Source organism: Lepidothrix coronata, unplaced genomic scaffold, assembly GCF_001604755.1.
Source record: "Lepidothrix coronata isolate B3197 unplaced genomic scaffold, Lepidothrix_coronata-1.0 Scaffold106, whole genome shotgun sequence".
Taxonomy (NCBI): domain Eukaryota; kingdom Metazoa; phylum Chordata; class Aves; order Passeriformes; family Pipridae; genus Lepidothrix; species Lepidothrix coronata.
Genome location: NW_016690286.1, coordinates 1,794,545 through 1,822,385, shown reverse-complemented (window position 1 = coordinate 1,822,385; position 27,841 = coordinate 1,794,545). Strand labels below are relative to the sequence as shown.

General features: G+C 41.4%; 1 protein-coding gene across 1 annotated transcript in view; it reads left to right on the top strand.

The window, feature by feature from the left end:
* RAPGEF5 (Rap guanine nucleotide exchange factor 5) overlaps positions 1 to 27,841 on the top strand; it is a 137,761-nt gene that overhangs the window by 23,663 nt on the left and 86,257 nt on the right. The window contains exons 9-10 of the mRNA XM_017823836.1: positions 12,096 to 12,172; positions 21,174 to 21,299. Coding sequence (XP_017679325.1) covers positions 12,096 to 12,172; positions 21,174 to 21,299 — 203 coding nt within the window. The remainder of the gene's footprint in view (positions 1 to 12,095; positions 12,173 to 21,173; positions 21,300 to 27,841) is intronic.

The following is a 27,841-nucleotide window of genomic DNA, read 5'->3' as shown; positions in this document are numbered from 1 at the left end:
GCTTAGTATTTTTATTTCCGTGCAGACAATTCAATATGAAGCAGTCACTGGGGCTTGAGCTTTGCCGACATGAATGGAAAGCAAGCTGTGAACAGCTATTCCTTTCCCAGCGACTGCACCACCTCTACAGCACGGCTGTCAGAGCTGATTGCGTGACTCGACTCAAACACACTCCAGGCAATGTCAGCCCGGTTAAACACATGAGAACAGTCAGACTGGGTCAGGTTAAAAGTCCATCCAGCTACGATCCTACTGTGAGTGATGAGTAGCGAATGCTTAAAGTAGAGAAACAGAGCAAGTACAAACAGTCCTTCTGATGTATGTACTCAGCATCTACCAGCCTGTGATAGAGGGATTTTGCTGTACCCACACTGTTGTGTTAGGTAGACCTTACTGGACCTTTTCTCCATTAATTTATCAAATTGCTTTCTGAGCCTGCTTATACTCCTGACCTTCATCATCTCTTACGTCAGCAAGTCCTACAACTCACATGTGTAGTATGTGAAAGCATATTTTTTCTTGTTTATTTTCAACACATTCCCCATGACCTTTTCTCCATTAATTTATCAAATTGCTTTCTGAGCCTGCTTATACTCCTGACCTTCATCATCTCTTATGTCAGCAAGTCCTACAACTCACATGTGTAGTATGTGAAAGCATATTTTTTCTTGTTTGTTTTCAACACATTCCCCATGACCCTCACTCTGTTGTGATATAGCTCTTTGGTGACAGAAAGTGGTGAATAATCCTTTCCCTGTTCATCATCATACTATTCAAGATTTTGTCCACATCTGTCATACCCCTGTGAGTTGTCTCATTTCCAAGCTATATTGGTAGTCATTCCTCATACCAAATCTAGTCCATTAAGTCTGATCATCTTTGCTATACTTATTGAATTGTTTTTGAGATGGGGCAGCCAGATCATCTTATAGTATGGCAGCAGCATGTGCTAGAGTTGACACAAAGTGAGGGTGTCAGCTTCTTATTAGGGTGGAGAGACGGAGAGTTGTGGGAAGGAGCCCAGCAAGACTCTTTTGACAGTATTAAGCTATTTTATCGTCTTAGTTAACTCAGGAAACTGCATCTTTACCATTCAGCCCATTTCCCCAATTAGCATAGATCCTTGTGAGACTTCTTTATTCCACAGTAATTAGCAAAAACTTTGTCATTTGGCTATCTGAATGTCTTATGTTATGTCATTTGTTTTATTTACTTGTAGAGGTGTTGTTATATAGAAAATGGACATTACAAACTTGAATTAGATTTGTACACATACTTGAAAAATGAGGTTTCAAATGCATGATCAAAGGTCATTCAAGAGTGGAGCAGTTCGGCATTGTGTTTAAATTTCAGACATATTAAGTACCATTGAATTTGCAGGTTTTATGAACAAGCAGATGTACAATATCTCTCACTCAAATAAGACCTTATTTTGTTACAACTTCTAATTCCTCCAAGCATCCACTTATTTAAAGCAAAAGTCAGAATTAGCAAAATGTGTGAAATGAGAGTTCTTCCTCAAATGGTACTAATAGCATTCACCTTGGAGAAATGGCCACTCAAAGTGAAGGTGCAGGAGTATCGTGCTTCTGTTAGGTCATAGTGACTATATCTTTACTTTTCCTCCGCCCACTGAAATGTGGTTCAAAATAAAAGCTTCACCCAAAAACGTAGCTAGCAATATTTTAAAAGTTACACTGTGCTTTAAGGATTTCATGTCTTGAAGTAAGGGAGGTAATCTTGTTTTGTTCAGCTTGGAGGAGACTGAGGGGAGACCTCATTGCAGCCTTCAATACCCTCATGAGGGGAAGTGGAAGGGCAAGTACTGATCTCCTCACTCTCGTGACCAGTGACAGGGCTCAAGGGAATGGCATGAAACTGAGTCAGGGGAGGTTTAGGTTGGATATCAGGAAAAGGTTTTTTACCCAGAGGATGGTTGAGCACTGGAGCAGGCTCCCCAGGGAGGTGATCACATCACTAAGCCTGTCTGAGTTCAAGAAGCATTTGGACAGTGCTCTCATGTACATGGTGGTGATTCTTGTGGTGTCCTGCTCAGGGCCAGGAGTTAGGCTTGATGATCCTGATGGGTCCCTTCCAACTCTGCGTATTCTATGATTCTGTGATTCTAATAACATTACCTTCTTTAAGTAATCCTTTCTAAACATTTAGGCCTTATTGAAGGGAATCCCTACTTCTAGGGACCAATGTCTTGTTGCATCACATGGGATTCTTCCATTACTCCTGAGATCAAGCACACCAAGAAAATGACAACACTTCAAAAAGGCAGGGTCAGACCCCTTCTAGCCCTGGGGAATGGTGCTCCTGGTGTTGGCTGCTCAGGGACCCTATGTGTGACACAAACAGAGCTCTGCTGTGCTGTGGCTGAATCTGTGACCACCTATTTTGTGCCCACCCTGGGCAATGCTGGGGGTGGGAAGTGCCCTGGACAAAATCAGTGAAAGGACTACACAGTAATACTTGACAGCCTATGGGTATTCAGTAGCTGATATAAAGCAGAATGGACTCTGAGTCTTGGAAAAAGAAAGAAAAGAGATCTCTGGTGGGAATTATGATGAGAGGGATTTTGGCAGTTTTTGGTTTTGTTTTTGCAGTTGTTGTAGAACTTTGTGTGTAGGTTTTTTTGTGTGATCTATAAGGTCCTCACATAGAAGAAATGAGCAATGCAGAATAGCTGCATAGGTGAAAGATATTTTGCACATATGCAAAAAGAGCATAGTACGGTGGGAAAGACGGCAGTTGTGCAAAAAAAAAAGCCATCCTCTAGGTGAGTGGTTTTTTTGCTAGGGTTTTTCTGAGAGGCATTTACAGTGAGTTCACAGAATTTATTTATTCAAAGTCCTCTTTGTTTCCTGCTCCTTTCCTGGCAATGCCTGGGGGGTGTTTCCATGGAATACAGAGTAATGTTTCACTTTGCACCAGCCTGCTCAGCAACTGCCCTTACCTCCTGGTTTGATCTGTTCCCAGCAATCATTCTCTGATCACATAATGGGCTCTTCTCCATCCTTCCATCATCTTGTTTCAGGCAACACTGCTATAGATACATTCACTGCCATGTGATGTTTTAAAAAAATTTTTAAATATCATGCACATGAGAACGAATGTCTAAAAGTACTGGGTAAAATTAAAACTTTCTAAATTCAGCCATTAAATGGTTTTCCTTGGGCTGCTATTGGTAGAAAAAAAAATGCTTTTATCTGTTCCTGTAGTAATCCTAGAGTGATTGCATGTCGTTTTCAATTTTTTTTCCCTTGATAAAAAATAGGACTTCATATGTTCACAAAGTGGGCGTAAAATGTGGCTTCATCTTTGTATGCATCGCAAAGGTTCAGGCATTGGAAACCAAACCTCCTCTGGCCACATGAATCAACAGTAGTTGATTATCTATTAAAAAATGCCTCCCTTGTCTAGCCAGAGGTGTTTTACAAATTATGTTCTTCTAATGCACCACTACCTTGGATGAAATATGGCCCTTCAAAGCCAGATGAAAGTCTTCAGTTCTGATAAATTAAATAAATAGAAGTTCCTAACAAAACCAGTTGTACAATATTGTGAGAAGAATAGCGACCATTATATGACTGAGCTGGGAAATACAGGTGGCTTTACTTGGTACACTAATTTTTTAATTTACCATGTCTATATACTGTAGGCAGACCTGAGCCTCGTTTAAACTGAGGTTTGTCCTTCCTGTGGTCATACAGCTGCAGTGGGAAGGAATGGCGCCTTAATGGTATGTGGATCAGCAAGACCAAATCTATGTCTGTCAGCCTCCTTTCTTACCACACTGGCTTTGCTCTGCTTAGATGGCAGATTCTGACCCTTGCTGTTATCTGTCCCTTTTGATAAACTCTTCAATGAGAGGAAATGGTTTTGCATCATTTTTGGGAGTCCTGTTTCCTCTTTGAGATCTGAGAAATGGCCTGTAGCACTGAGACCCTTGGGAACTTATTTTTCTGCGTGGAAACTAAACCAGCATAATGAGTTCCTCTGTGCAAATTCAATATTAGTTCTACATCTAAGGTCAAGCAGAAGTTAATGACCATTCTTTACATACAGAAATCAGTTATGAGACCAACATTACACTTCACTCTTTTGTAATTGTAAAATAAAATGCTGGAGTAATTTATGTTAAATTGATTTAAACCACAAAGCATAAATATCGTAGAATCCCAGATTAGTGTTTGAGAGAAAATGTCATCATTGTCACTTGTGCAATAGTTCATTCACCGATTGCATCTTTATTCTGTCCTGTGCTTGGTGCTTGCTGTGCTTTTTTAGATACAGAGGTGCTGAACAATGATGTAAGCCAGAGTCTGTCTTTAATAATTTTTGCATTTTCTTTGTTTCTTTAATTAGCTGATTTACTCAGCTGATTGCACAGCTGTCTGGGCAACACCCCCCAGGGGTCTGCCAACTGTTTCAGAGATATGTAGTGTACTCAGTGAAGGGGAATCTGTATGATAATTTGCATATATATATGCAGAAATAGTGGGAAGGAATGAGAAAGCTCAAAGGCAAATTTTGTATTACTAATAAAGGGAAACATGTAAAGGATGAGCTTAAAAAGCTTTCTCTTTTCAGTAATTTCTGACAAAAGATTACAGTTTCGTGGTAAATAAGGAACCAATTCTCAGTTGGAGGGTTTTGTTCTTGGGATTATGGCCATCTTTTATATGCAGCTTTTGGGGATTTCAGAGATACTCAGTGCTTGTTAGTTTTCCCCCTTTAATTTGGAAACAGAACTTAGAAAATACTGGAGCATGCACGAGAACATGGTCTGGTCTAAAATGGTCCCCAAATCTGAGGTTTGCAAAGTGTTTACTGGCTGCTCATCTTCCTTTCCATTGCTCAGCACTAGTGCTTTATGTAGCCTAGAGTATCTGGCTTTTAGTTTCCCCAGTGGTGTCAGTATGAGCTATTCATTTTTTTCCACTCTGATAAATTAATAAGCATCAGCAAACATTATAACACTGTCAAACAGCTCAGAGCTGCCATAGTAACCAGTCTCTCTAGAGCTTGCTGTATACCCTCCACAAAGAATAACAACAGATACCACAAGCTCCATTGTTCAAAATAATAGTAAAGTTTTCAAAACTCATGAAATTAGCTTAGAGTTACGTGACTTAAAAAAACGGGGGGGTGTTACTGTTTTTTTTCTTTAAGCTTCATGCCAACAACTTCCTTTGGAAAAAACAACAAACAAAAACCAACCAAACAAGCAAGCAAACAAACACCCCCCCAAAAACCCAGAAAACAAACCAGAAGAGAAGCATGCCTCTCAAAAAATTCAGGAGATAAGAATGCTAGAAGTCGTGAGGTTCCTAGCAGCTGACAATAAATCAACTGGTGCAGGCTGCTGGCAATTCTGGAGCCTTCCCCAGGGGAATATTCTTGCAGATTCCTGCAGTCTTTTCAACAGTGTTGGTTTGACAGGTACAGAAAAAAAACCAGGGTATAATCATCCTGCAGGGATGAGGCAATGAAAATCGGTTGCCTTGTCAAATCAACAAAGTTCTCCTGTTCAGAAGTAGGCTCTTTACCTCTTCCAAGGTGGTATGCTCTCTTATCTGTAGAGGGCATGTAGATGCCTTTTACTTACTGGCTAGAAAAAAGAGATTCTTATATGAATTTTGATCACGGAGTACTGAAAGGATTGAAATCTTAGAAAGGCCAGAGTGGTTTGATGTTCTAGGATGTTAGCAAGTTAAAGAACAACACTAAATAATAAATTAACATCCTCTTTTGAAATGAAGTAGCATCACTGAGAAATGAGTGATGTAGCCTAAGGGATGACCAAGCTTTGTATGTCGAGCAGAGCTAGTTCTGGAGCAGCTGTGGGGGCAGGTGAGCCTGGCAGTGTTGGTACAGCTGGGATCCCGCATGATCAGGCTGCTACCTGATCCTATGCCTGAGGATTTGCAATGGGCTAAGCAAGTTAAGACTTAGGAGCAGCCTAGGGTAGTGCAGAGGCAAACTGTGTGTCTGCCAAGGGGGTTTATGGGCTCATTGTCCCCAAAAGGCAGTCAGTCCTGGTTGTGCAGTGGGCTTCACAGCAAGCTCAAGGGCTGAAGCTGGAAGTTGTGTGGCACAAGGGTTCTGGCAGCAACTGTAGCTTGAGGGGTGCCCTGTCCCCTGCCTGCTGCCTATTTTCTGTTCTCAACCAGTTCATCAAACCGAGGCAGATCAATAGTAATCCTTTGCCAATCCACAAGTCCCAAATGCCATATGGTAGCACAGAGAGGGAGTAGTCAGTACTGGAAGTGTGGGACAGCCAGCAGTGATGGGTGGCCAAGTTGGCTTTCTGGAATGACCATGTGGGTGTCACCCAGTTGCTTGGAGATGGACAGATGTCCCTGCCTGCTGTTCAGCAGCAAAATGGTTAACTGTGATGATAGTCCTCTCTTAAACATTTAAATAATTATCTTTCACAGTTAACACCCTATTAAGCCAAAGGGAGGAAGTTCACACCTCTCCTGGTGTTATTGTTCCAGTCTGGCTGGCTGCAGTAGCAGAATGACGCTAGTACCTTGGTTTGTGCTGTGAAGATTATCTTTGCAGCCAGAAGGGTAGAAAGGAGAAATTTCATTTATAGAAAAGGAAGAAAGCACAATACAGCAAAGCCTCTGGGAAGACTGCAATACTGTGGGTTCCAGGAGTTGGTTTGTGTGTGGATTTTTTTTTAATTGTCCTTTCCACTTTCAGTTAGGTAAATGACTCTGCTATGTTGAGCAAGACAAAGTATTGAAATTAATTAATGTGCATTGTATTATTTTGTGACTTTAAAATCTTACTTATCAATGCGATTAATTTACCTTGGATTTGGGGGCATACAGAACAGTGTATCATGGAGGCACTGCTCTGTGGGTAGCCCTGGCCCCCTTGGCAGATTCTTCCATAGGCAGGAGAAGGTCCACAGTGCTGCCGGTGGTTGTTGTGACCCTCACTGCATGCCAGTCTGCCTAGCATGTTTAACATGCCTGTAATGCTCCGTGTTGCTGAAGAAGACAAAGTCTTTCCAATGCCTTAAATCTACATTAAATTTGTGGTGCGGCTGTAAAAGCCAGGGAGCACCGTTGGTTGGTTCCAGTGTGAACAATGGTTACTTTCCCTTTCCTTTAACACTCCCAGCTGATGGCTGATTCTGCTGATATAGCTGGTATAAAATGATTTACTTTTGTTTCTTATTTCTTTGTTATTTTTTTCTGCTGATTTATTGAGATGAAATGGGATTCCAAAGGATAAGGCTCTCCCCCAGAAGAACTCTCTGTTCCAACATTAGTTTACAGAAGAATCTGCTAGCAAAATCTCATCTCTGGTCTGTGGGGGCACAAGGAACTTAGATTGGATGATGGCCCTTGTGATCCTTAAGTAACCTTAAAAAGTCAACATCCTGAATTCCCTTGGCTGATTTGCAAAAGGATACATTTGAACTGCACAAGCTGTTGCTCATTTGACATCTTTTTCTTTCATACATGGTGACCTTTCTTCCAAAGAAGGAGAAATGCTGCAGGTAGAAAGGGAATTGGTCACTCTATTTGTTTGCATTTTTTTTCCTGTCTCTGGTCTCAAGCCTGAACCCAAACATAACATTTAATAGATACATATAGACCAGGGTAAACCATCTTTGCCTTTCCCTGTTGCTGCTGCTTTGTAAAACATGCTGGGATGTTTGTATCAGGGAGCAAAGCTGGATTTATGCTGGCAGAGAAGGAAACGTTTGGCTCAACTCCAAAGTTCACAAGTTTTTTGTATGAATAGTTCCAGAATCAACACTTGCCTGAGAAATACTTTCCCATCACACCCTAAGTTTCCGCTCACTTTTCCTATGCTTGAATTTGCGATGGCAGAACTTTTTTATTAAAACAATAAATGGCCAACTAACAGTAAGTGGGAAATTATCCTTGAATTCTTGTATTTTATGACAGAATTTGTGTTGCATGCAGAATAGCCTGTGAGGACAGCACCTGGGCCAACTCAAGGGGTGTCTATGAGTTGTTATGGGGTTAGGAGGCACAACAGGTATAGAAATACTGCAGTCAATTTCTTACGCAGTACCATAAATTTCTAAATACACCGGAATATTTCAGGGAATGTGTTCTTCCTATTTTATAGATGAAGCATATAAGAAGCTTTTCCTACAGAAACCAAGAGAATATAATTAACTTGCTTGTTGGTGTGGCCACTTCAGCCTTCAAGGGACCGTGTTCTTATGATGGAAAAAAAGTGTGAAGTGGTGTGACTCCTTGAGTATTGCTCTCTGGGTGTAGTTAAATGGTTCAATTGTGGCTGGTTCTTATGGGTTTGGATAAGAGGCAAGGATGTCACAAAAATCAAGTTTGTGATGGAAATTTCATAAGAAAGACACCAACTGCTCCCACTTTCCCAAGAGAGCTGCAAGGACATCAGTGTGAAGTCTGGGACTTTTTTCTTTCCTTTAAGAAAATATTTACTGATTCTTTTCTACATTCCTTACACAGTCTAAACAACATTGAAGCCAAGGAGAGCTGGGTTAAGAAAGCTGGATTAGGAACTTCTTCAGGTTTTTTAGAATCGAGCTATTAAATTGGTGATATAAACCATTATTTCTTTTTTTTTTTAAGGTATTCTCTTAGGGTACACCCTAAACTGGGGCAATTTTCTCTTCATCTTTAAAATTGCTCATACTAAAATTGTTCAACACCCAAAGATACCTTTGTTCACTGGGGGTCGTGACCATGTACCCTCTTTCCCTTTGTGCCAGGTAAGAGCTATTACTGCCCTCAGTTCCGGGTGTTTGCTGCTTGTCATTCTTGTCATTAGCTCCCCTGCGAGATACCGTCCCCTCAGCACAGTGCTGCTCCTTGAATGTCTGCCTGTTTACTTTGGTCGAAGATATTCTGGGGTGTTTGCATTGGCCCTGGGCAGGGAAGGGGACACTTGTAACAGAGGCCTGTGGCAAGAAGCCAATTGGCAGCCACTAACCTTTTCCCCTGGCACAGCTGTTTGTAGAGCGCCCATCTGCTCAGCCTTGTTGGAAAAGCTGGCTGGATCAATGTAAATCACTTAAACCTGGATGCGTGGTCTTGTTACTAGCAAGGTGCCACTCCTTTAAATGCTGTGATTAATAGCCAGAGTCTGTGGGGATATTTTGCCCATCATGGCTACAGCAAATTGATTTTAGGAGAAATCAGAAAATTGAAAGGAGAGCTGGGGAAATGTGTTCCTGCTAATGTAGCCACAGACTTAACATTTTGAGCAATTGCTCAACCAACCAATATTTAGCTTTTGTTAGTGCCTTCTGGCATTGCAACATTCCTCTCTCATGCAGGTTGTTCTGACTAGCGTTCAGCAAAGGGATGTCTTGAACACTTTGTATTTCTCACAGTGTCAGTGGGTAGAACAGGGTCATGCACATGTGGGAGTGTGCAAGAGGATGAGGCAGCTCTTGGGGAGGATGGCTGGGAGGTGGGTTACAAGGGAAGGGAGTGCACAGAGCCCCTACCCTGGTTGGATGGAGCATGTTGCCTTTGGAAACCCTGACCTGCACTAGGAAAGCAGGGGCCACACATGACTGTTCAAGCCATCCCACTAGTTATTGTGTCATTGGGTTGTTCCTTTTCCAAGCTGGTGTGAGAAAAAATTCCTCTTTTAAATTTAGAAAGATGGCATAAACTCATGAAGGAAAGGATTTATTCAGTGCGCTGGATCTTTCTCTCACCGAGTTTCCAGGGAAAAAGACCCTTTGGGTTTAAATTCCATACATTTTATAGTTTCTCAAAATCCCACCCTTTTCAGATAAGTTTAATATATTCATTTTTGCCTAAAAAGGTTTCTTTTCTCTGAAAAGGGGCTTTCCCTTCCTTCCGATTGGCTGCAAGGCATCCTCTGTCAAAAATGATGGATCTTCCTTTGTTCTTAGCCCAAAGAGAGAGAAGAAACCCCTGTGTACAAAATTTCCACATGGCCCTGAAAGATTTTAATTTTTAGGAACTTTTATATTTCCCTTATCCGGCCGAAAAAGACCCTGACACCCAGTCCCATTTGGAACTTGGATATCTTACAGCTCCACGATACGCCTATATATAAAAAAACGTATTTTATCTCTCATACTGGGGCACGGATATGCCGCAATGTCTCAAGCACATTTTGATTTTTCCTAGCTTTAAATGCTTCTGGGATCTAATACCCGTTATACAAGCTTTCTGTTATAGCTGTAGTCTGACCCTGTGTTTTCAACAACCACCTTGGATTTCAGAGGTTAGCTGGTAAAGTGATATGTGCAGACCCACTGGTGAAGATTTATATCAGAGCTCTGTTTTCCTTTGATAATGGATTTAAAAGATCTCTGCATGGAATAAACTGTATTGACAAAATTACTTATTTACCCTTTTATAATTACATTTTTATTACTTTTTTTTTTGGACAGCATAACTGTGGGGGAAGAAAGAAAAATTATATCCTATATGGCATTGCAGTATCAGCAGAAATCCACAGAAAAAGAAAATAAATCCATATGCTTTATTTTGGAGGTCAAGAACACTCAAAAATTACTTTTCTTCTAAGTTGCTGGATACTGCGTAAATGTCAGGCTGGTTTTTGTCTGCAGCAGCCCCAGAGCACCCAAGCAGACCCACCAAACTGGACCTCAAGGTTCACGTTACATGTATTAGCTAGGCCATGCTAAGCTGTTTGCATGTCTAAAGATTCAGTCTGAGGGCTTAGAAGAGTGTAGCTGAGGGTGCCTGGTCAAGGAAACACTGCTACCTGCCAGCCCTTCTCCTGCTCCCTCAAGAGCTGATTTGTTCATCAATCAAATCCTGGGCTGCCTCAGCTCGCAGACATAGTTTTAAGGCAAAACCCCACTCGTGATCCTTGTCTGAAAACACTGTGCTGTGGGCTGTGGCTGTTCACACACAGTGACAACCACCTCAGGTGCGCAGGGGTGAAGGAGACAGGAGATAGGCAGGAAGAGACACACTAGCTCAGTCTTCCTACTCATCCCTCAAAGCCATGAGCCTGGTGTTTTTTTTGGAAGTGGATTTGGCAGCTCTACCACTTCAAGGACACTTTTGGTGTCACAACTGCTGTGGCTACGCCAGGAAATCATTTGATGTGTACTCAAGATTGACAATATTTAAGTATGGTTCTTCTAAGTAAATGAGTACAGCGTAAGGTAAAGTCGCTTTTCATGTGTTTCATTGGTTCTTACACTCCTAACCTACCATGTGTCACATTTCAGAGTGTCTGAGGGCTTAATGTCCCACAAAATACAGCATGTGGGTGTGTTGACTGAAAGGGTATCATGGGATATAGGTAGCAAAAATGTTAATAGATGCAGCTGTTTGCAGTACAGATGACTGAGTGGTCCCTTCAAAAGAGGTTCCTTGTTTTTCTAGCTAGGTGAACTGCTCAGTCTGGTTTTGACCCTTCTGGGGATTACAAATTTGATACAAAACTTTTTTTTAAAGTCTGGCAAAACTTACTGATGTTAAGTGATTTAAATTATGTTAATTGAGCGAGGTTACTGTTTTCTCCTATTATGCCAGCAGCAAAGAACTTTCAATAGAACATCTTCTGCTACCATTTATTTCTGGAAATGACTCTCATGGGTAGTTGTGGTGTTTGTTGAGATTGAGATCACTTTGCTTACAAAGAATTTTCCAAGTTTGAGGTGAGGGATAAATCTGCTTATTTTGTTTAGTCTGAATTGATGTTGTGCAATATAATGGAAGTAAAGGGAGACCTGATTTTTTTATTCCTTGTGAGTCATGAGGTCTTGTTACAATGTATGGAAAAGTGGAGTTTCCTTAAATGTCATAGTTTTATCAGGACTAACAGTAGCATGAATATAACTATTTAGTGCTGGATTTTACTGCCTGGGGAAAAATAGAGTATACTGTATTTAGCATTTGTCTAAACTCAATAAGGTACACCTTAGCAGGATCTGTCTAAAATCACTCAAGGAGTTAACTAGAATGCTGAAGATTGAACAAGGTTTCTTGAATGGTCACCCTCTTTGATCTAAACTGGGCCATGCTGCTTTGCTGCTTCTTGTGATTTAAATCTGCCTGCTTCCAATGTATTCTTTCTTATTTTAGCTATCTGTCAAAATGAGGAAAACAGCAGTCAAGAAATAAGAGGACTAGAAGAGCTCAAGGATACCTCTGATGCACAGGTAAATGTGTAAGATTAATGGAGTCTTGGGAATGTTTTTAGATCTACAAATTGAAGAACTGTTCAGTACAGCAAGCATGTAGGAAAGAGAAAGTCTGCTGGATCTCATTTTATGTGGCTATTTAGAATAAGATTGATGATTATTCTGGGAATTAATCCCATCATGTTGCAATTGGACAGCATTCTTCAGCTATCTTTCTGCTCTTTTTAGATAATACACATAGCATATACCAGATGTGAAAGTAAAATGAGATGTGTTTTAGGAGGCGAGGGCATATGACATTTTGATTGAATTTTAATCACTGTAAGTAGACATGCAATGAAATGAGGATACTTATTAGTCATTCAAGTGCAAGCAACAACCTTCTTCTTTCTTTGCCTAACTGCCCTCATTTACAACCAAAGCACACTTCTAGATATTGCTCAGAAGAAACTTAACTGCTTTTTAGAGTACTTTATTGTGGAATTGCTTACCCTTTTTAATTCTGTGAATATTATTTGATTAATCTGCAGTTCATTCAGTCATTTAGTTCATGCATTCAAGCTGTGCAAGGGTAACTGCATTGCTTATTGTACTGGTACTGATTATTGCTTTTAATTTAAAACTGATTTTTCACAATCTGGGCTGTTTTTTTCTTCTTCTATTCCTCTTGCAAATGTTATGTTCCCTTGCCACCTTTTCTCCTTCCCCTACATGCAACGTGCAGTTCCTGCCACTGGTTTATCTCCCTAACATCCTGCCAAACTGAAAAGTTGTGTGCAAGAAAGACAGAATTTACACTGATGTTTGTGATCAAGCCTAGCTGAAGGGGTACAAACCATGCAGCCAAGTGAGTAGTACCTATTTCTTTCTAAAGGTAGGGGCTGGCTCGACCACAGTGAGCCCAGTCAGCTCTGGTAGTAGACATGGGCCATGGCAGACACCTGGAGAGTGCAGGCAGAAGGGCTTGGGACCATGTGGACATGCCAATTGCACCAGTGTGTACTTGGGCTTTTCTAGCACACTCTCAGAGTCACGTTCAGACATGATTTTTTGGAAATGACCTGCTCTTTTCTTAATTGCACACAGTTTCAAATCTACTAAAAAATAAAAGGGTAGTAGGAGCCCTAATATGTGAAAAATTTGTTACCCAACTTTGATTCCTAATTCACATCAGTGCAGGGTTGAGGATCAGTTTTGTAGAGGTTGGGTGTGCATTACAGAGATATAGAAAAGACCCAGGGGGAAATACTGACCCCACTGCCCCAAAAATCTGACTTTCTGGGTTTTTTTTGTGGGGGATTTCATGTATGCTTAGTTCTACTTGATTGTTGTAGTTATGGTTTTTTGAAAATGTTTGTTCCCATTTGTGACATTAACAACACATGCTCAAAGCTCCTAAGTAGCCAGCTAATAAAAATACATGGACTGATTATAAAAGCCCATAAGGATTTATTATTGGGATATTGATTCACCCAGCTTTTATTTGACTGGAAACCAGCTTCTAAAATTTAAAAGAATATGAAACATATAAAATTTAACAGTTACTAAATGACCAGTTAACAAAAGTATTCATGTGCTCTACTGGGAGGAGAGCAGAAGTGTTATCAGAGTAGTAGTTGCTCAGATTTGTTTGTTAGTGCCATAAAAATGACATCCAGTGAAGAACAAATACAGTTTGTTTCAAGGGAGTGAATAATTTTTTTCACTTTAGTCAGACTGTGTATGGTACTAGAGCAAAGCAAGCAATCCTATCTTTTGAGGCAGTGGCATATGGTTTTAAGTTTTCAGGTTGATCAGAGGTGAAGCCAGTAATAATTATGTTGTTTTCACCAGCTACAGAAGGAGATAGAGGTACGGTGGAAAAAACCAAATCACCATAAACCTTTAACAGAGTTGAAGGGTGTGGTGTCCACTCTCAACACTGCTCTGGGACAGAGGCTTGATTTACATGGGAGTTAGCTGACAAAACTGGTAGAAGTGTGGGAAAAATTTGGTTTGGGGATTTTTAAAAGCAAGCATGCTGTAAACAATGTCAATAAAAGATCCCATCCTGTCTGCCTAGGGATGTCTTAATTCACCTCCATGTCAATGTTAACATGTTCATTTATGACCTTTGCAGAGGGAATATTTTCCAATGGATGTGCTGAGACAGAAGTGTTGTCAGCATCTTCACTTTTTCAACCTCAGTAGTGACTAATTTGATTTAATTTCCGTTAAACTTTTTTATTTCATTTCAAATATTGCATAAACACATTTAATTATAGTAATTTTGAGCCATGAATGGTAGTAAAGCCTTACTATAAAGTTCCTACATTCTTTTATCATTCATTAAATTAAAGCCAGTTAAACTATGCAACTTTGTGATTTTCACCTTCACATAGGTTTGTACTTGTATCTCTGCTCTACATGACTTATAGGACTAAGCAAGGACATCTGGGCATGCAGGGTTTTAGAGAGGATGTTCCTGCACAAAATAAAATCAAAGTTGCACTTTGCAAGTAGGGTGACTTGACTTTACCCTTTTGTCTAACAGCTTCAAAAGTATTGCTTGAAAATTAAATTTATAATTAATGTGAAATTTATATTTAAGTGAAAATGACCAGTAATCAGAGACTGTCAACATCTTACAAACCAGTTTTTAGAAACTGTCATCAATTATTTAATTGACCTGGAGGTTTTCTTAGGAGTATTTAGCAGAAAGATTTATAGTGGAAAGTCAGCATAAGTGAGGAAATCAGAATTAAAAGGGAAGGATTCATAGCTTTCTTCTTAATTATGAAAAAACATGTTTAGCCTTTTGTATTTCAAGTGCATTCTTTACTCCCAGAGGCAAGCATGTACAATTAATTTAATAATACCTTAACCCTCTGAGAAATTTTTTATCCTCTTGAAACCCAATAACATAATTTCTTTTTCATGTTCTCTTCAATTCTTTCAATTAATGAACTATTAGCTGAGAAGGGGACATGTTAAAATGTAGTATCTCTACTTGGTGGTTATTTGAAATAGGACAATATGATTCTTCAATGAAGTTGACAATTTGAATACAGACCATATTTGTGGCAGGGCTAATGGGCTTGCATTTAGAGTTACTTCTTCCCTGGGATGCTCATCCATGTGGAAGGCAGTAATATGCTCTGTGTGAACACAGACAGAGGGCAAGTGGTGAAAGAGAGCAAGACCCATGTGTTCAGACTGTTCACAGAATCACAGAATATGCTGAATTGGAAGGGACTCACAAGGATCATCGAGTCCAACCCTTATCCCTGCACAGGACTATCCCCAAGAGTCACACCATGTGCCCGACAGTATCAGCCAAATGCTCCTTGAACTCTGACAGCCTTGATGCTGTGACCACTTCCCTGGGGAACCTGTTCCAGTGCCCAACCACCCTCTGGGTGAAGAACCTTTTTCTAATATCCAACCTAAACCTCCCCTGACACAACTTCATTCTATTCCCTCAGGTCCCGTCACTGGTCATCACAGAGAAGAGATCAGGGTCTGCCCCTCCTTGTTCCAATCACGAGGAAGTTGTAACTGCAGTGAGGTCTCCCCTCAGCCTCCTCTTCTCCAGGCTGAACAGACCAAGTGCCCTCAGCTGCTCCTCATACGGCTTCCCCTCAAGGCCCTTCACCGTCTTCATTGCCCTCCCTTAAACACTCTCTAGTAGCTGAATATCTTTCTTATATTACAGTGCCCAAAACTGCACACAATATTCAAGGTGAGGCCACTCCAGTGCAGAGCAGAGTGGTACAATCCCCTCCCTCTATTGGCTGGCGATGCTTTGCCTGATGCCCCCTAGACACAGTTGGCCCTCCTGGCTGCCAGGGCACTGCTGACACATAGTCGACTTGCCATAGACCAGGACCCCCAGGTACCTTTCTGTTGCTGCTTTCCAGCATCTCATTCCCCCGTCTGTCTATACATCCGGGGTTGCCCCATCCCAGGTGCAGAATCCGGCACTTTCTCTTGTTGAACTTCATATGGTTGGTGATTGCTCAGTCCTGTAATTTGTTGAGGTCTCTCTGCAGGGCCTCCCCGCCTTCCAGGGAGTCAACAGCTCTTCTGAGTTTTGTGTCATCTGCAAACTTGCTTAATATCCTTTCCAGTCCTGCTTCCAAGTAATTCATGAAGATGTTGAAGAGCACAGGACCTAAGATGGAGCCCTGTGGAACCCTACTAGTGACAGGTCACCAGTCTGATGTCACACCATTCACTATTACCCTCTGTGTTCAACTCGTGAGCCAATTGCTCACCCACCACATGATGTGTTTATCCAGCTGTGTGCTGGACATTTTGTCCAGAAGGATCCTGTGAGAGACAGTATTGAAAGCTTTACTGAAATCCAAAAAGATTATATCAACTGGCTTCCCCTTGAATATACTGAAGCCAACTGTTACCCCAAAACTGAAGTCCCCCTTCTTCTTCTTAACGTAAGTGGCTTTAACCATTGGGCTTTGCTTCACTGAAGATCAATAAATGTTTGTTCAGAAGGGACTCATATGCCACTCGTAGGTCATGGTCTACCTTGTCTGGGCACATGTCCTGGTTCCAGCCAGGACAGGGTTAATTTTTGCAGTAGCCAGTATGGCCATGGCCAGGACCTAGAGCTTACTCAGGTCAGTGTAGCGTGGCAGAGGGAGCAGTTGGATATTGTCTGTTGTTGGGGAGTTTCTGTGGGAATTGTTATTTTTTTGTACCCTCTGTCAGTATTGTTGCAGTTACTGTTCATTTTCATATCTCATTACTGTTTCTGGTAAATTGTTCTTATTTTAACCCGAGATCTTTACCTTTTGTGTCTTCAGTTCTCCTCTCCATTTCACTGCAGAGGGGGAGGAGGAGGTGAAAGGGAAGGAGTGAGCAAGAGGCATGTGGTTTAGAGAGTCACTGTGGGAACACTAAATTGGGGAGTACCATTCCTAAATCATGACAGCACAAGATGAAAGTGTAAAAAGTGCCTACACAGTACTAAGATCCTAGATCCAGAGAGACTCTAAATCTTTATAGTGTCAAAGCCCTAGTGGGCCATAATGCTTTGAGTCATCCTTAGCCTACAAGCCTGTGGGGTTACAGCACAAGATGTAACCCTCTCTGCTGGAAGCATCCTGCAGCTGTGAAAAAAGCAGGTTTGGCTCTAGTTGATGTCCCCAAACCATCAAAGTGTTGCAAAGCACAGACATCAGACTTCTTCCAAATCTTAGGTTCCCTGTTTAAATTCCTTGAGAAAAAGCAGAATATTAGGAAACAACTGATTTGACCATTTTTATGTGTCTACTGTAGAGTAAAAAAAAATTTCTCTTCCTAAGTACCTCTTTTTCTCTATTGGTTAAACAAGTCTGGACAACTAGTTCACTATATTCTTCCACATTTGATAAAATCAGTCTTAGTGCTGATCTGCAGGTGATAACGGTGTGTCTGAACTGTTTTACAAACCAGTGTCTGCGATTTAGAAGATAAGGAGCTAATCTCATAGAAAATGTAAGGACCTTGAGAGCCTACCAATCATGGAAAAAAGGTCTGGCTACTCAGGAAGAGTTTGGGAATATAGTTAGGTCATGTAGAAAGAAATTTAGAGAGATGAAGGCCCAATTTGAACTCAATCTAACCACTTCTGTTAGGGATAACAAAAAGTCTTTCTACAGATGCATCAATAGCAAAAGGAGGGGCAAGGAAAACCTCCATTCTTTATTGGACATGGGCGGGAACATAGTTATCAAAGATGAGGAAAAGGCTGAGGTATTTAACACCTTCTTTACCTCAGTTTTCAACAGTAAGACAGGTTTTCCTGAGGACAGCTGGCTTCTGGAGCTTGTAGAAAGAGATAAGAAGCTGAATAGCCCCCCTGTAATCCAGGAGGAAACAGTTAGCGACTTGCTGAGCCACTTGGATCCTCAAAGTCTGTGGGGCCAGATGGGATCCACCCACGGGTGATGAGGGAGCTGGTGGGAGAGCTTGCCAAGCCGCTGTCCATCATCAGTCCATCTACCAACAGTCCTGGCTCACTGGGGAGGTCCCAGATGATTGGAAGTTGGTGAATGTCACGCCCATCTGCAAAAAGGGCCGGAAGGAGGACTGGGGAAACTACAGGCCCGTCAGCCTGACCTCAGTGCCTGGCAAGGTTATGGAGCAGATCATCCTCAGTGCAATCACACAGCACCTACAGGATGGACAAGGGATCAGACCCAGCCAGCACAGGTTTAGGAAGGGCGGGTCTTGTCTGACCAATCTGATCTCCTTTTATGATCAGGTGACCTGCCTGGTGGATGAGGGGAAGGCTGTGGATGTGTCTACCTGGACTTCAGCAAAGCCTTTGACACCATCTCCCACAGCATACTCCTGGAAAAGCTGGCAGCCCACGGCTTGGACAGGGGCACTCTGTGCTGGGTTAGGAACTGGCTGGAGGGCTGGGCCCAGAGAGCGGTGGTGAACGGGGCTGCATCCAGTTGGTGGCCAGTCACTAGTGGTGTCCCCCAGGGATCAGTGTTGGACCCAGTTCTGTTTAATATCTTTATTGATGATTTAGATGAGGGGATTGAGTCCACTATAAGCAAATTTGCAGATGACACCAAGCTAGGGGGGAGTGTCGATCAGCTGGAAGGCAGGAGGGCTCTGCAGAGGGACCTGGATAGGCTGGAGAGCTGGGCTGATTCCAGTGGGATGAGGTTCAACAAGGCCAAGTGCTGGGTCCTGCACTTTGGCCACAACAACCTCATGCGGCGTTACAGGCTGGGCACAGAGTGGCTGGAGAGCAGCCAGACAGAGAGGGACCTGGGAGTTTGGATTGACAGGAAGCTGAACATGAGCCAGCAGTGTGTCCAGGTGGCCAAGAAGGCCAATGGCATCCTGGCCTGGATCAGGAACAGTGTGGCCAGCAGGAGCAGGGAAGTGATTCTTCCCCTGTACTCAGCACTGGTGAGGCCACACCTCGAGTACAGTGTTCAGTTCTGGGCCCCTCAATTCAGGAAGGATATTGAGGTGCTGGAGCAGGTCCAGAGAAGAGCAACTAGGCTGGTGAAGGGACTTGAGCACAAGTCCTGTGAGGAGAGGCTGAGGGAGCTGGGTTTGTTTAGCCTGGAGAAGAGGAGGCTTGGGGGAGACCTCATCACTCTCTACAACTACCTGAAAGGAGGTTGTGGCCAGGTGGGGGTTGGTCTCTTCTTCCTGGCAGCTATCAGTAAGACAAGAGGGCATGGTCTTAAGCTCGTCCAGGGGAGGCTTAGGTTAGACATTAGAAAGAAATTTTTTACAGAGAGGGTAATCAGGCATTGGAATGGGCTTCCCAGGGAAGTGGTGGATTCTCCATCCCTGGAGGTTTTTAAGATGAGACTGGATGTGGCACTTAGTGCCATGGTCTAGTAACCATGGCGGTGTTGGATCAAGGGTTGGACTTGATGATCTCAGAGGTCTTTTCCAACCTGGCTGATTCTATGATTCTATTCTGTGATTCTATGATTAGGCAATGCAATTCCTTCTGTTCTCAGTGGGTTTCTGACCTTCAAACCAGTCACATGGGAAAGCTGGGTTCCTCAGGAGGCTGGATTCAGGAAGAGCAGAGGACATGCAGGGTACAGGCTGTATAGGCTGTATAGGTACAGGCTGTATCTGAAATCCTTTCCTTCACCAGAGCTGAAGTATATGATACAGGCTTGTGAGGAGATGTCTTCATCCAGACTGGAAGAATGTAGGCATGTACAAATTTATTTCAATGAATTCAGTAAGGATGACTCTTTGTACTTGGTTGTGAAGCCTATTTTTTCCATCAGTGTTAAAGCACTTATTCGTAAACTGGATTTGTTTTCTTCTTCAGCTGAAGAAGTCTTAACCCCCACTTCCCTCTTCCTTGGAGAAACCAGCAGACTGTTTGAGTGGGCACTGTCATACCTTCATGGGCAGAAATTTCTTAAGGCCAAAGAATTGGAGCCTGCATGGCACTATGGGTTAGCAGTCAGGGCATCCGTAGCTTTTAGGCCCGACTCACAAGATGTGTTGTGAATTTTGGAGTAGATAGCTATTCGTTTAAACTCAAGATGAATAATAGCAAGAAAATGGTGGAGGAAGTGGGGAAAAAATGTTTATTTGCAGATTGTCTTTGAAGTCTAATACCATAGCTGTGCCATATGATGGGCCCTCCCAAAGCATATGCTGTTCCCACAGGAAACACCTGGGCTAATAAAAGCTGTGTGGTATCATCGCGCCAGGTCTCAGTTGTGCAGAGGCTATATCTATAAGCAAAGCATGGACAGTGATATTAGCCACTGACTTTTCAGGGAGCAATTTAGCCCGTATCAACTAACTTTGCAATGGGTCTCTGTTACGCCTGCGTGCAAGCATTAATCCATCTTTATATGTATATATATATATATATGGCATTTTTAGAAAACAACCAGTGCTCAATGTTTTGGCAAAACACTACAAGCATAACTTGAATAACTGTCAGAATATTAGCCAAAAAAATATCTTTTAAAGCAAATATAATTTTCTTCCCTAAACAAAATCAGGAGAGACTGATTTGTTATTTACGGAATAAATAACTGTGACACAACTTATCTTTTGACTCTTGCATACGTGAAAAATGGTTGGGGTGGGAGCAGAGGGAGTTGTAGCCTGTTATTTTTAGGACTGCCTTTTGTTGCACTTCAGTCTTTTTCCAGAGCTGTTCCTGGCTAACTTTCCCATGAGTTTTTAACCTCTTGCTCTTGTTCTCTTATGTAACAGGAAACAGGCTGACAGGAACAAATAAAACACAGCATATCTGATAGTTGCACTCAGAGGAGCGGTTGATTTAGTTAGCCCTGCCTTCTTCCCTCCAAAGTAGATACATTTGGAGATTCAGATGTGCCTCCACTCCTCTCCAGTTGTTTCCTGGGAAGCAGCGACTTGTTTGTGTTCAGCAAGCAGCACTGAAGTACCGCAAATATGAGAAAACAGATGCATTTCTTTTAAGGTTGAAATTTGTGGCGGTGTCATGTCCTGGGATTGTGGATTTAAGTATTTGTTTGCTCTTTCTCCCACCCTTAAGGCAGGAGTTTTATGCAAGCTTCAGGGAAGAGATGACATCGGACGGATTGAGCTGGTCCAGAAGCTGGCGAGAGAGAACTGCCAGTTTTTGCAGGCGGATAGAAAATCACTGGAGAAGGCAGAACAAGTAAGACATTTCTTTGGGTTTTTTTTGTTTTCTTCTGACTGGGGAGGGAGATTTAGGTCACAAAACTGAAATAGCAAAGCTGATGGTCAGAATCCAGGGCACACATTATTCATGGAGCTGTAACTGCTCTCCTCTGGCATTTACATTTCTCTGAAGTGCGTTCAGGTCAATAATTGTCAACGCACTTAAATTATTATGTTGTCATTAGCTGTCAGTTGCTGTTATTAATATCTTAGACACATAGGATGTAGCAGATGACTTCAGGATGCTTTTTACCAAATTGTTGGGTTTTAGGGCATATTTAAATAATGTATAAGGTATATGAGTACATCAAGTACTTACTTTAAATTGTCTTAAAATTACTTTATTGCTGGTATATTTGGATGTAAGTACTGGCTGGAACTTTTCAGTGTGAATTAAAAAGAATGGTCTGGATAGGGAATTCAATGGTTTTTTTTTTCTTTTAAATTGTGTTTTCAATCAAAAGTTACACTGAAGAAAGCAGCATTCCATTTAATGCTTCTGAAAGTATTTATTCAGATTTAATAACTGGATTGAAAATGCACTGAAACTTGACTGCTCTGCTTATAGCACGTCTCCTAATATTGTTCTCTTAGTAAAGATTTCTATTCTGATTGCATATTAATCTAAAGCTGCAGAGGATAATAACAGCAAGAAACAAAAAGAATCCCACGTAGTCCTTGTGTATCTTGCCATTTTGTGTGTATAATTTATTCCATATTCTGTTCACTGGACAGGAGAAAAAAGGCACGTGCTTTAGAAAAGGAATACTTTTCAGCTCATCTGCAAGCTCATTCCTATTGAAATAAAGCTGCACAAAGGAAAAGAGAATGATGAAATCTTATTTCAGAGCTTCATGCTGTTCTGTTCAGCAACATATAAGGTCTGGTTTGGTGTAGTTAGATATGTAATTGTATCAGTAGGTGTGCAGAAGTGAGAAAGGTAATTAGCCAGGCTAAGTCCTCTAGATTGAATTGTTCCTCAGCTGACCCGCTAGCCATGGACATCTGGCAGAATTTCCGTATATCTTTTAACTCTATCTACAAAGCACAATTAAAAGTTTGGGTGCTTAAATAAAGAAGATTTTTAAGCCAGGGAATGTTTCTGTTGTGTTTCAGGATTTGGAAGCAAGATTACAGATATGTGGGCATAGAGAGGGGAATGTCGGGACTGATACTCCAAAAATTCAGTGGATATTTTTGCTGCCTACTCTAGTCATTGCAAAGGGTGCTGTGGTGTCAGCTGCAGTTCTGTAGCTGCACAGATTACAGTACAGTTCCAAAAATGGAAAGGAAAAAAGCACTCAGCTTTTCTTCTCCTTTTGAAAAGTGTGGTACTTAGCAATTGCTGCTATTTAGGAGATGAGTGACTTCAGTTTAGCAGGAGCTAGAGCAATCTGCTCATATCCATCCTCAGCAGTATAATGCAGCAGTTACTGCTCTGAGGCAAGGATATGCCTTTAGACTTTGAGGATATGCTTTTAGAGGTGACAGCAAAGAGAAATGTTGTCTGAGAGACTGCAGAAGCCCAGGTCATTCCTCATCTGCCCTTTATTTCTGGGTAGGGAATGTCTTACAGCTAGTGCAGGCAATAATAAATCATGGTGTGCTTCCTCTCCCAGTCTACAGTTTACTGGTTATTGTAGGGTGAGAGTGATGTGTCTCTTCTCTTCAGTCCAGGCAGCCCATGCCCAGATCTAAGAGAGATCTACAGTCCACAGTGTGGGTATATTTGCTAAGCCCCCAACTAGACTATTGATTTCATTAGGAATAGTCACCAAGAAGGCACTACTGAACATGGGTAAGGCTTGTCATAGCTTCTCAGTTTAGCTGACTCAGGTAACTAGCTTTCCCTGGGAAAAATGCACACATTGCTGTGGAGGGGCAGTGGGTTGCATACGTTCAGGAAGCTGTGAGCTTCCATCCCTTCCTCTCCCTCCCTTCCTCCCTTGTGGTCTGAGAGCTGATCCGACGCACGTGCAGGTGTCAGGATTTGACTGGCTGGGCAGAGTTCACTGTTCCAGGCAGCGATTCCCCCTCCTTTCAAAGGAGAAAAGCAGCAGGCTGAATTGTAGTGAGTACTGCTTGGATCCAGGCTTTCAGACCTTCCCATCTCATCCTGCTGCTACAAAAGTGATGGCAGATTCATTGGCATTGGCTTACTACCCAGTCCCTTGGGCTCACTGTAAATGTTAGAGGAACAACATGTTCAGGGTGTGGTGTTCTTATTATGTGTTACATGTCCATGTGCTACACGTCTTTTTTTATTATTTTTAAAAGCATAGCTTACCTTGGTTTCTTAGAAACATGGGGTGATGGGCACTCAATGTAGGAGTGAAATGGGTATGCTCTGCATGTTTTCCACAGGACCCTCATTTCTCAGCAAGTACCCTTGTGCTAAAGCTTTCACCAGCTTTCCCTCCTGGGGAGCTCAAACTGTGTTTTCTTGGATGATCTGTCCTCCTCAAAGGGATGGCATGCAGTCTGTAAATCAGATGCCTGAACACCCTGCCAGGCTGTTCTCCCTGCACTTGGAGAGCTTGCTAGCTGGATTGGCCTCCTGGCAGCCCATGTCGAAGCAGAAATGCTGCTGGTTTGCAGGGCTGTGTGTTTCTGTCAGCCTGGGCCAGTGTCACTGTTCAAAGCTGGGGGCTTTATAACCTGCCTGGAAGTAAAGCTGCTCTTTCCAAGATGACCAATGGGGAATTTTGCCTAAAGCAGAGTTCTAGGTTGTCCTCCTCTAGAATTATGAAAAAAAACCCAAAGCCCCAGCTTGAATGTGCATATGCATAATTCCTCTCTACATATACTCTGTCCCAGGCATGTGATGGGAAATGGAGTAGGGGCTCCCTTGGTGCTACCCACTGTGTTTCTAAAGAAGGTCTCTTCAGATTAGTACAACCTCACATGGATTTCCAACATCAGTAGCAAAAATAAATGTAGTTTAGTTGGGTTTTGATGATTCTTGTACTTTCCTGTAAAGAAGGAAGTGTTCTCAGCCTAATCACAGAATTTGGTATTAACTACCCCAATAACTCTTTTTCCTGTACAGTGAATGAGGTGTGGAGTGTGATGGGGAGCTAGACTGGATGACTAAGAGAACTGGTGAGCTCTCCTGACATTCAAATATATAGTCATTATCTTAATCTGAGTTTGAGGACAGAAGTTAGTGATTCACTTAGGGAAGGTAGATGACATGTGGATGCAGAAGAGATTTTTGGGCAGATAAAGTAGCTAAAAGTATTCTTTAAGGTGTGTTTGGTGGAGGTCTGTGGTCCACAGAGGGCAGGTGAGGCATGGATTGATTTGGATTGATAGTTCAGAAGGAGATGAAAAATAATTATTTTTTCCCAGAAAAAGCAGATGGTCTGGAAGAGGGAAAATACGTGACAGCTGGGTGGTTCACTGGAGAAAAGCTCAGTTTGGAACTATTGTGGGTGAGAGAAGGGATTTCTTTAGTCTGGCTGTGTTCTGGAGGGTGTAAAATTGGGGTGTGTGTACATGATGTACATGCATATATTTTTACTTCATACTTTAAGTACCCTTATCAGAAAGTCCATACTGCTTTTGTTTCAGTTTTCTGGTGTGCTCTCATTTCTCTTCAGATTTGTGGTCTGAATGAAAAAAAGAGCTTTGAAAAAGTCATATAGTTTAAAAAGTTTTGTGCTCAAACTCTGTTATATGTGAGCTGCTTAATTGATTTTGGCACTGGAAGCTGACAATAACCAGGTTAGACTGGTATATTGGAACTGGTGTTTCTCAGTAGCTCACAATGCCAACTTCTTCTGTGGTGAATATAGTGTTTGCAAAGTGCTCTAATCATATTGGTACTCTCAGACTCATAAAGAAAAACAAAAACTAAATTACAGTGATTTTTTCCCCCCATTCCTGCTTGATAATGTGTTAGAATAAGGTGCTTAATTAAGGCACTGAACCTTCCATAGGTGTTAGGTTTCCTAAACCTCAGCTTTGCTAGGCAGTAGAAAGTAAATAGTACTAAATAAGATTCTAAATAGGAAGGTAAGCTTCTTCTCTTGCTGTTGAATTCCTACAATGAGATACAATGTACTGACAAATAAAGAAAACGAGATGGTTGCCTAAAACACACAGAAATTATTTTAGTATCAAATGTGGGCTAGAATAAAAATAACTGTGCAAGCTTGCAATTCTAATTTTATCATTGCATGCAAATCACACTCATAAGCCCAGGGAAAAGTAAAACTGGATATTTGTATTTTTATGTAGTTTAAGTATTTCATTCCCTTTAAAAAGTTGCTTTGACAGAAAATAGATGAAAAATCTGTATTGAAATATTCAGCTATAAAATGTGCCCACTTTTTTTGAGAAGTTTGCTTATTAGTAGCATTAATTATAATATAGAAAGCAAGTTCCATATGTAAAGCCATTTGAAGTAATTTATCATAGCTTTTTTTCCTCCAGCATACTTTTGAGATGCATTTGAGGCACATTTGCACTAAACCATAGTTTTTGGAACTCCTCTTAAGCAACTACAACTCAATTGAATAATGGCTTTATAGTAGATGTGAAACTGTTTGTACAGTGTTTCCAGTTATTATTTCAATGAAGTGTTGCACTCATTAAGAAAATCACATCTGTTTATAGTGTCATTGTCTTAGTAGAGTTGGAAAAGTGCTTTTCATCCCAGCAACATGGGGAGAATATTCTTTAGATTATATTATCATTTTCATGGTCAGATCAACTGAATAAGCTGTTTACAAATTGACGGTAATGTTCAAAGGAAATTTAAGATTCTCTAAGGTGCTCATAAGAGAACTGAAGAATATTAATTTCTTTATTCAACTATATAAATTATGTTCTAGGCTGAGGCTCTTCCAGTACTTCCCTGCATTGGTGGGGAGGGGAACATTTCCTAAATCCACCCTGTAATCCCTTTACAGATTAATGTATATATTAATTAGAGTTACATACTGTTTAAAAGTATATAAGTACAGCTTGAGTGTATTGATTCTGTGAGAGTTCAATATGAAAGAGATATATTATAGGAGGCAGGTATGTTTTCAGAAGGACAACAGATACTGAAGAACAATTTTGTTAATTTACTGGGTACTAACTTTTGTAATCAGTGGTCTCATTAAGAAGACAGATGATTTGCTCATTGAAGCAGGTTAGTGGTTGAGCTGAAGCTGTTAAAAGGCTTACAACAACAGAAGATTAACGACTTAGAGCCTTGGGTTGTATAGATTACTCACGACCAAGGAATTTCATAAGGAAATTCCAACTGTGATACACCAAGGTTATTTTAGGGTGCATCTACCTGTCCAGCTGGAGACAAAAATGAATGTCAGGACATGTCCAGAGCTACTGTTTTTGTTAGCTTTTGTTAGACAAAGCTGTGGCACTATACTGATATGCTGTTGGATTGATGGTCAATAATCAGTGCTCTGGTGGAAAAATATTCTTTAAAACATTGATATCAAATGACATTTGAATACAGGCAGTGACTGAAATTTTACTTTCTAAAAAATTCATCACTTTTGTTGTATCTGCTCTGTCTGGGACAGATCTATTGTGTATCTTAAGTGCAGATTTGCTGCTTTTCACTCTTGGCCGCTACTCTACATCTTGGGCAGAACTGTGAATCAAGTGGACACAACTATACACAGTTTAGCACAACTAAAGAACTATACACAACTATAGCACAACTATAGCACAGTTTTGCAGGAACTTTCATGGCTTGAATATCTATGAAGTGGCATAGATGTCTAAAGTCTTTTAAGCAGAATGGGTTAAGCATGTTAGCTCAGGAGTTTGCTATTTCTCTTTCTACCTCTTAGATCTGCCAGTATTAACAGAGAGAGCTGTACCAGGGTAAGATGAGAGTTGGCAATTTTGTTTAAGTCTTCAACTACAAGCCAAGAAAAAAATGAATCTATCAATGAGGCTGTCAGTTTATATCTTTGTATTGAGTAAGAGTGACTAAGAGGTATGTACATGCTTGCTGCGGAGGTAAGCTGAAGTTCAAGACTCTGGTCTGAATCAGGGGAACACGGACTTGAATCTAGTTCTGTCTTGTTCTGGAGAGAGTGTCCTATTCCAGATGGTCGATCTTTCATCTGCTGGAATGAATGCATAGCCCAAGGTGATCACCTGTTCTTTGTAAGCCAACCTCTTTATCTTCTGAGAAGAAAAGACTTCTGCAGGTCCTAGGCTTTTTTTTTTTTTTTTTGGGTGCAGAACGGGCACAGGCATCTTTTTGAAATGGAAAAAGTTTCCCAGAGTTAAGGCTCCTTCTGCTCAGATGTAGGACTGGGATCATTTGCACGCTAGCAAAAGCTTTGTTTCAGTCTTTTGCAGCACTTCTATTAAAATAATGAGAAAAGTATTTTTATTTGCTATATACTTTTCAGAGGACTTACTATTCCTTTTGTTAAGTCTAATGTGGCCAGAGTTTTGGAGGAGAACGTCCTCTTGTCAGGGATGCAAAACAGTGGTGAAATTATATGGTCCTTCTCCCTGTAAAATAAAAGCTCTGCAGTCATG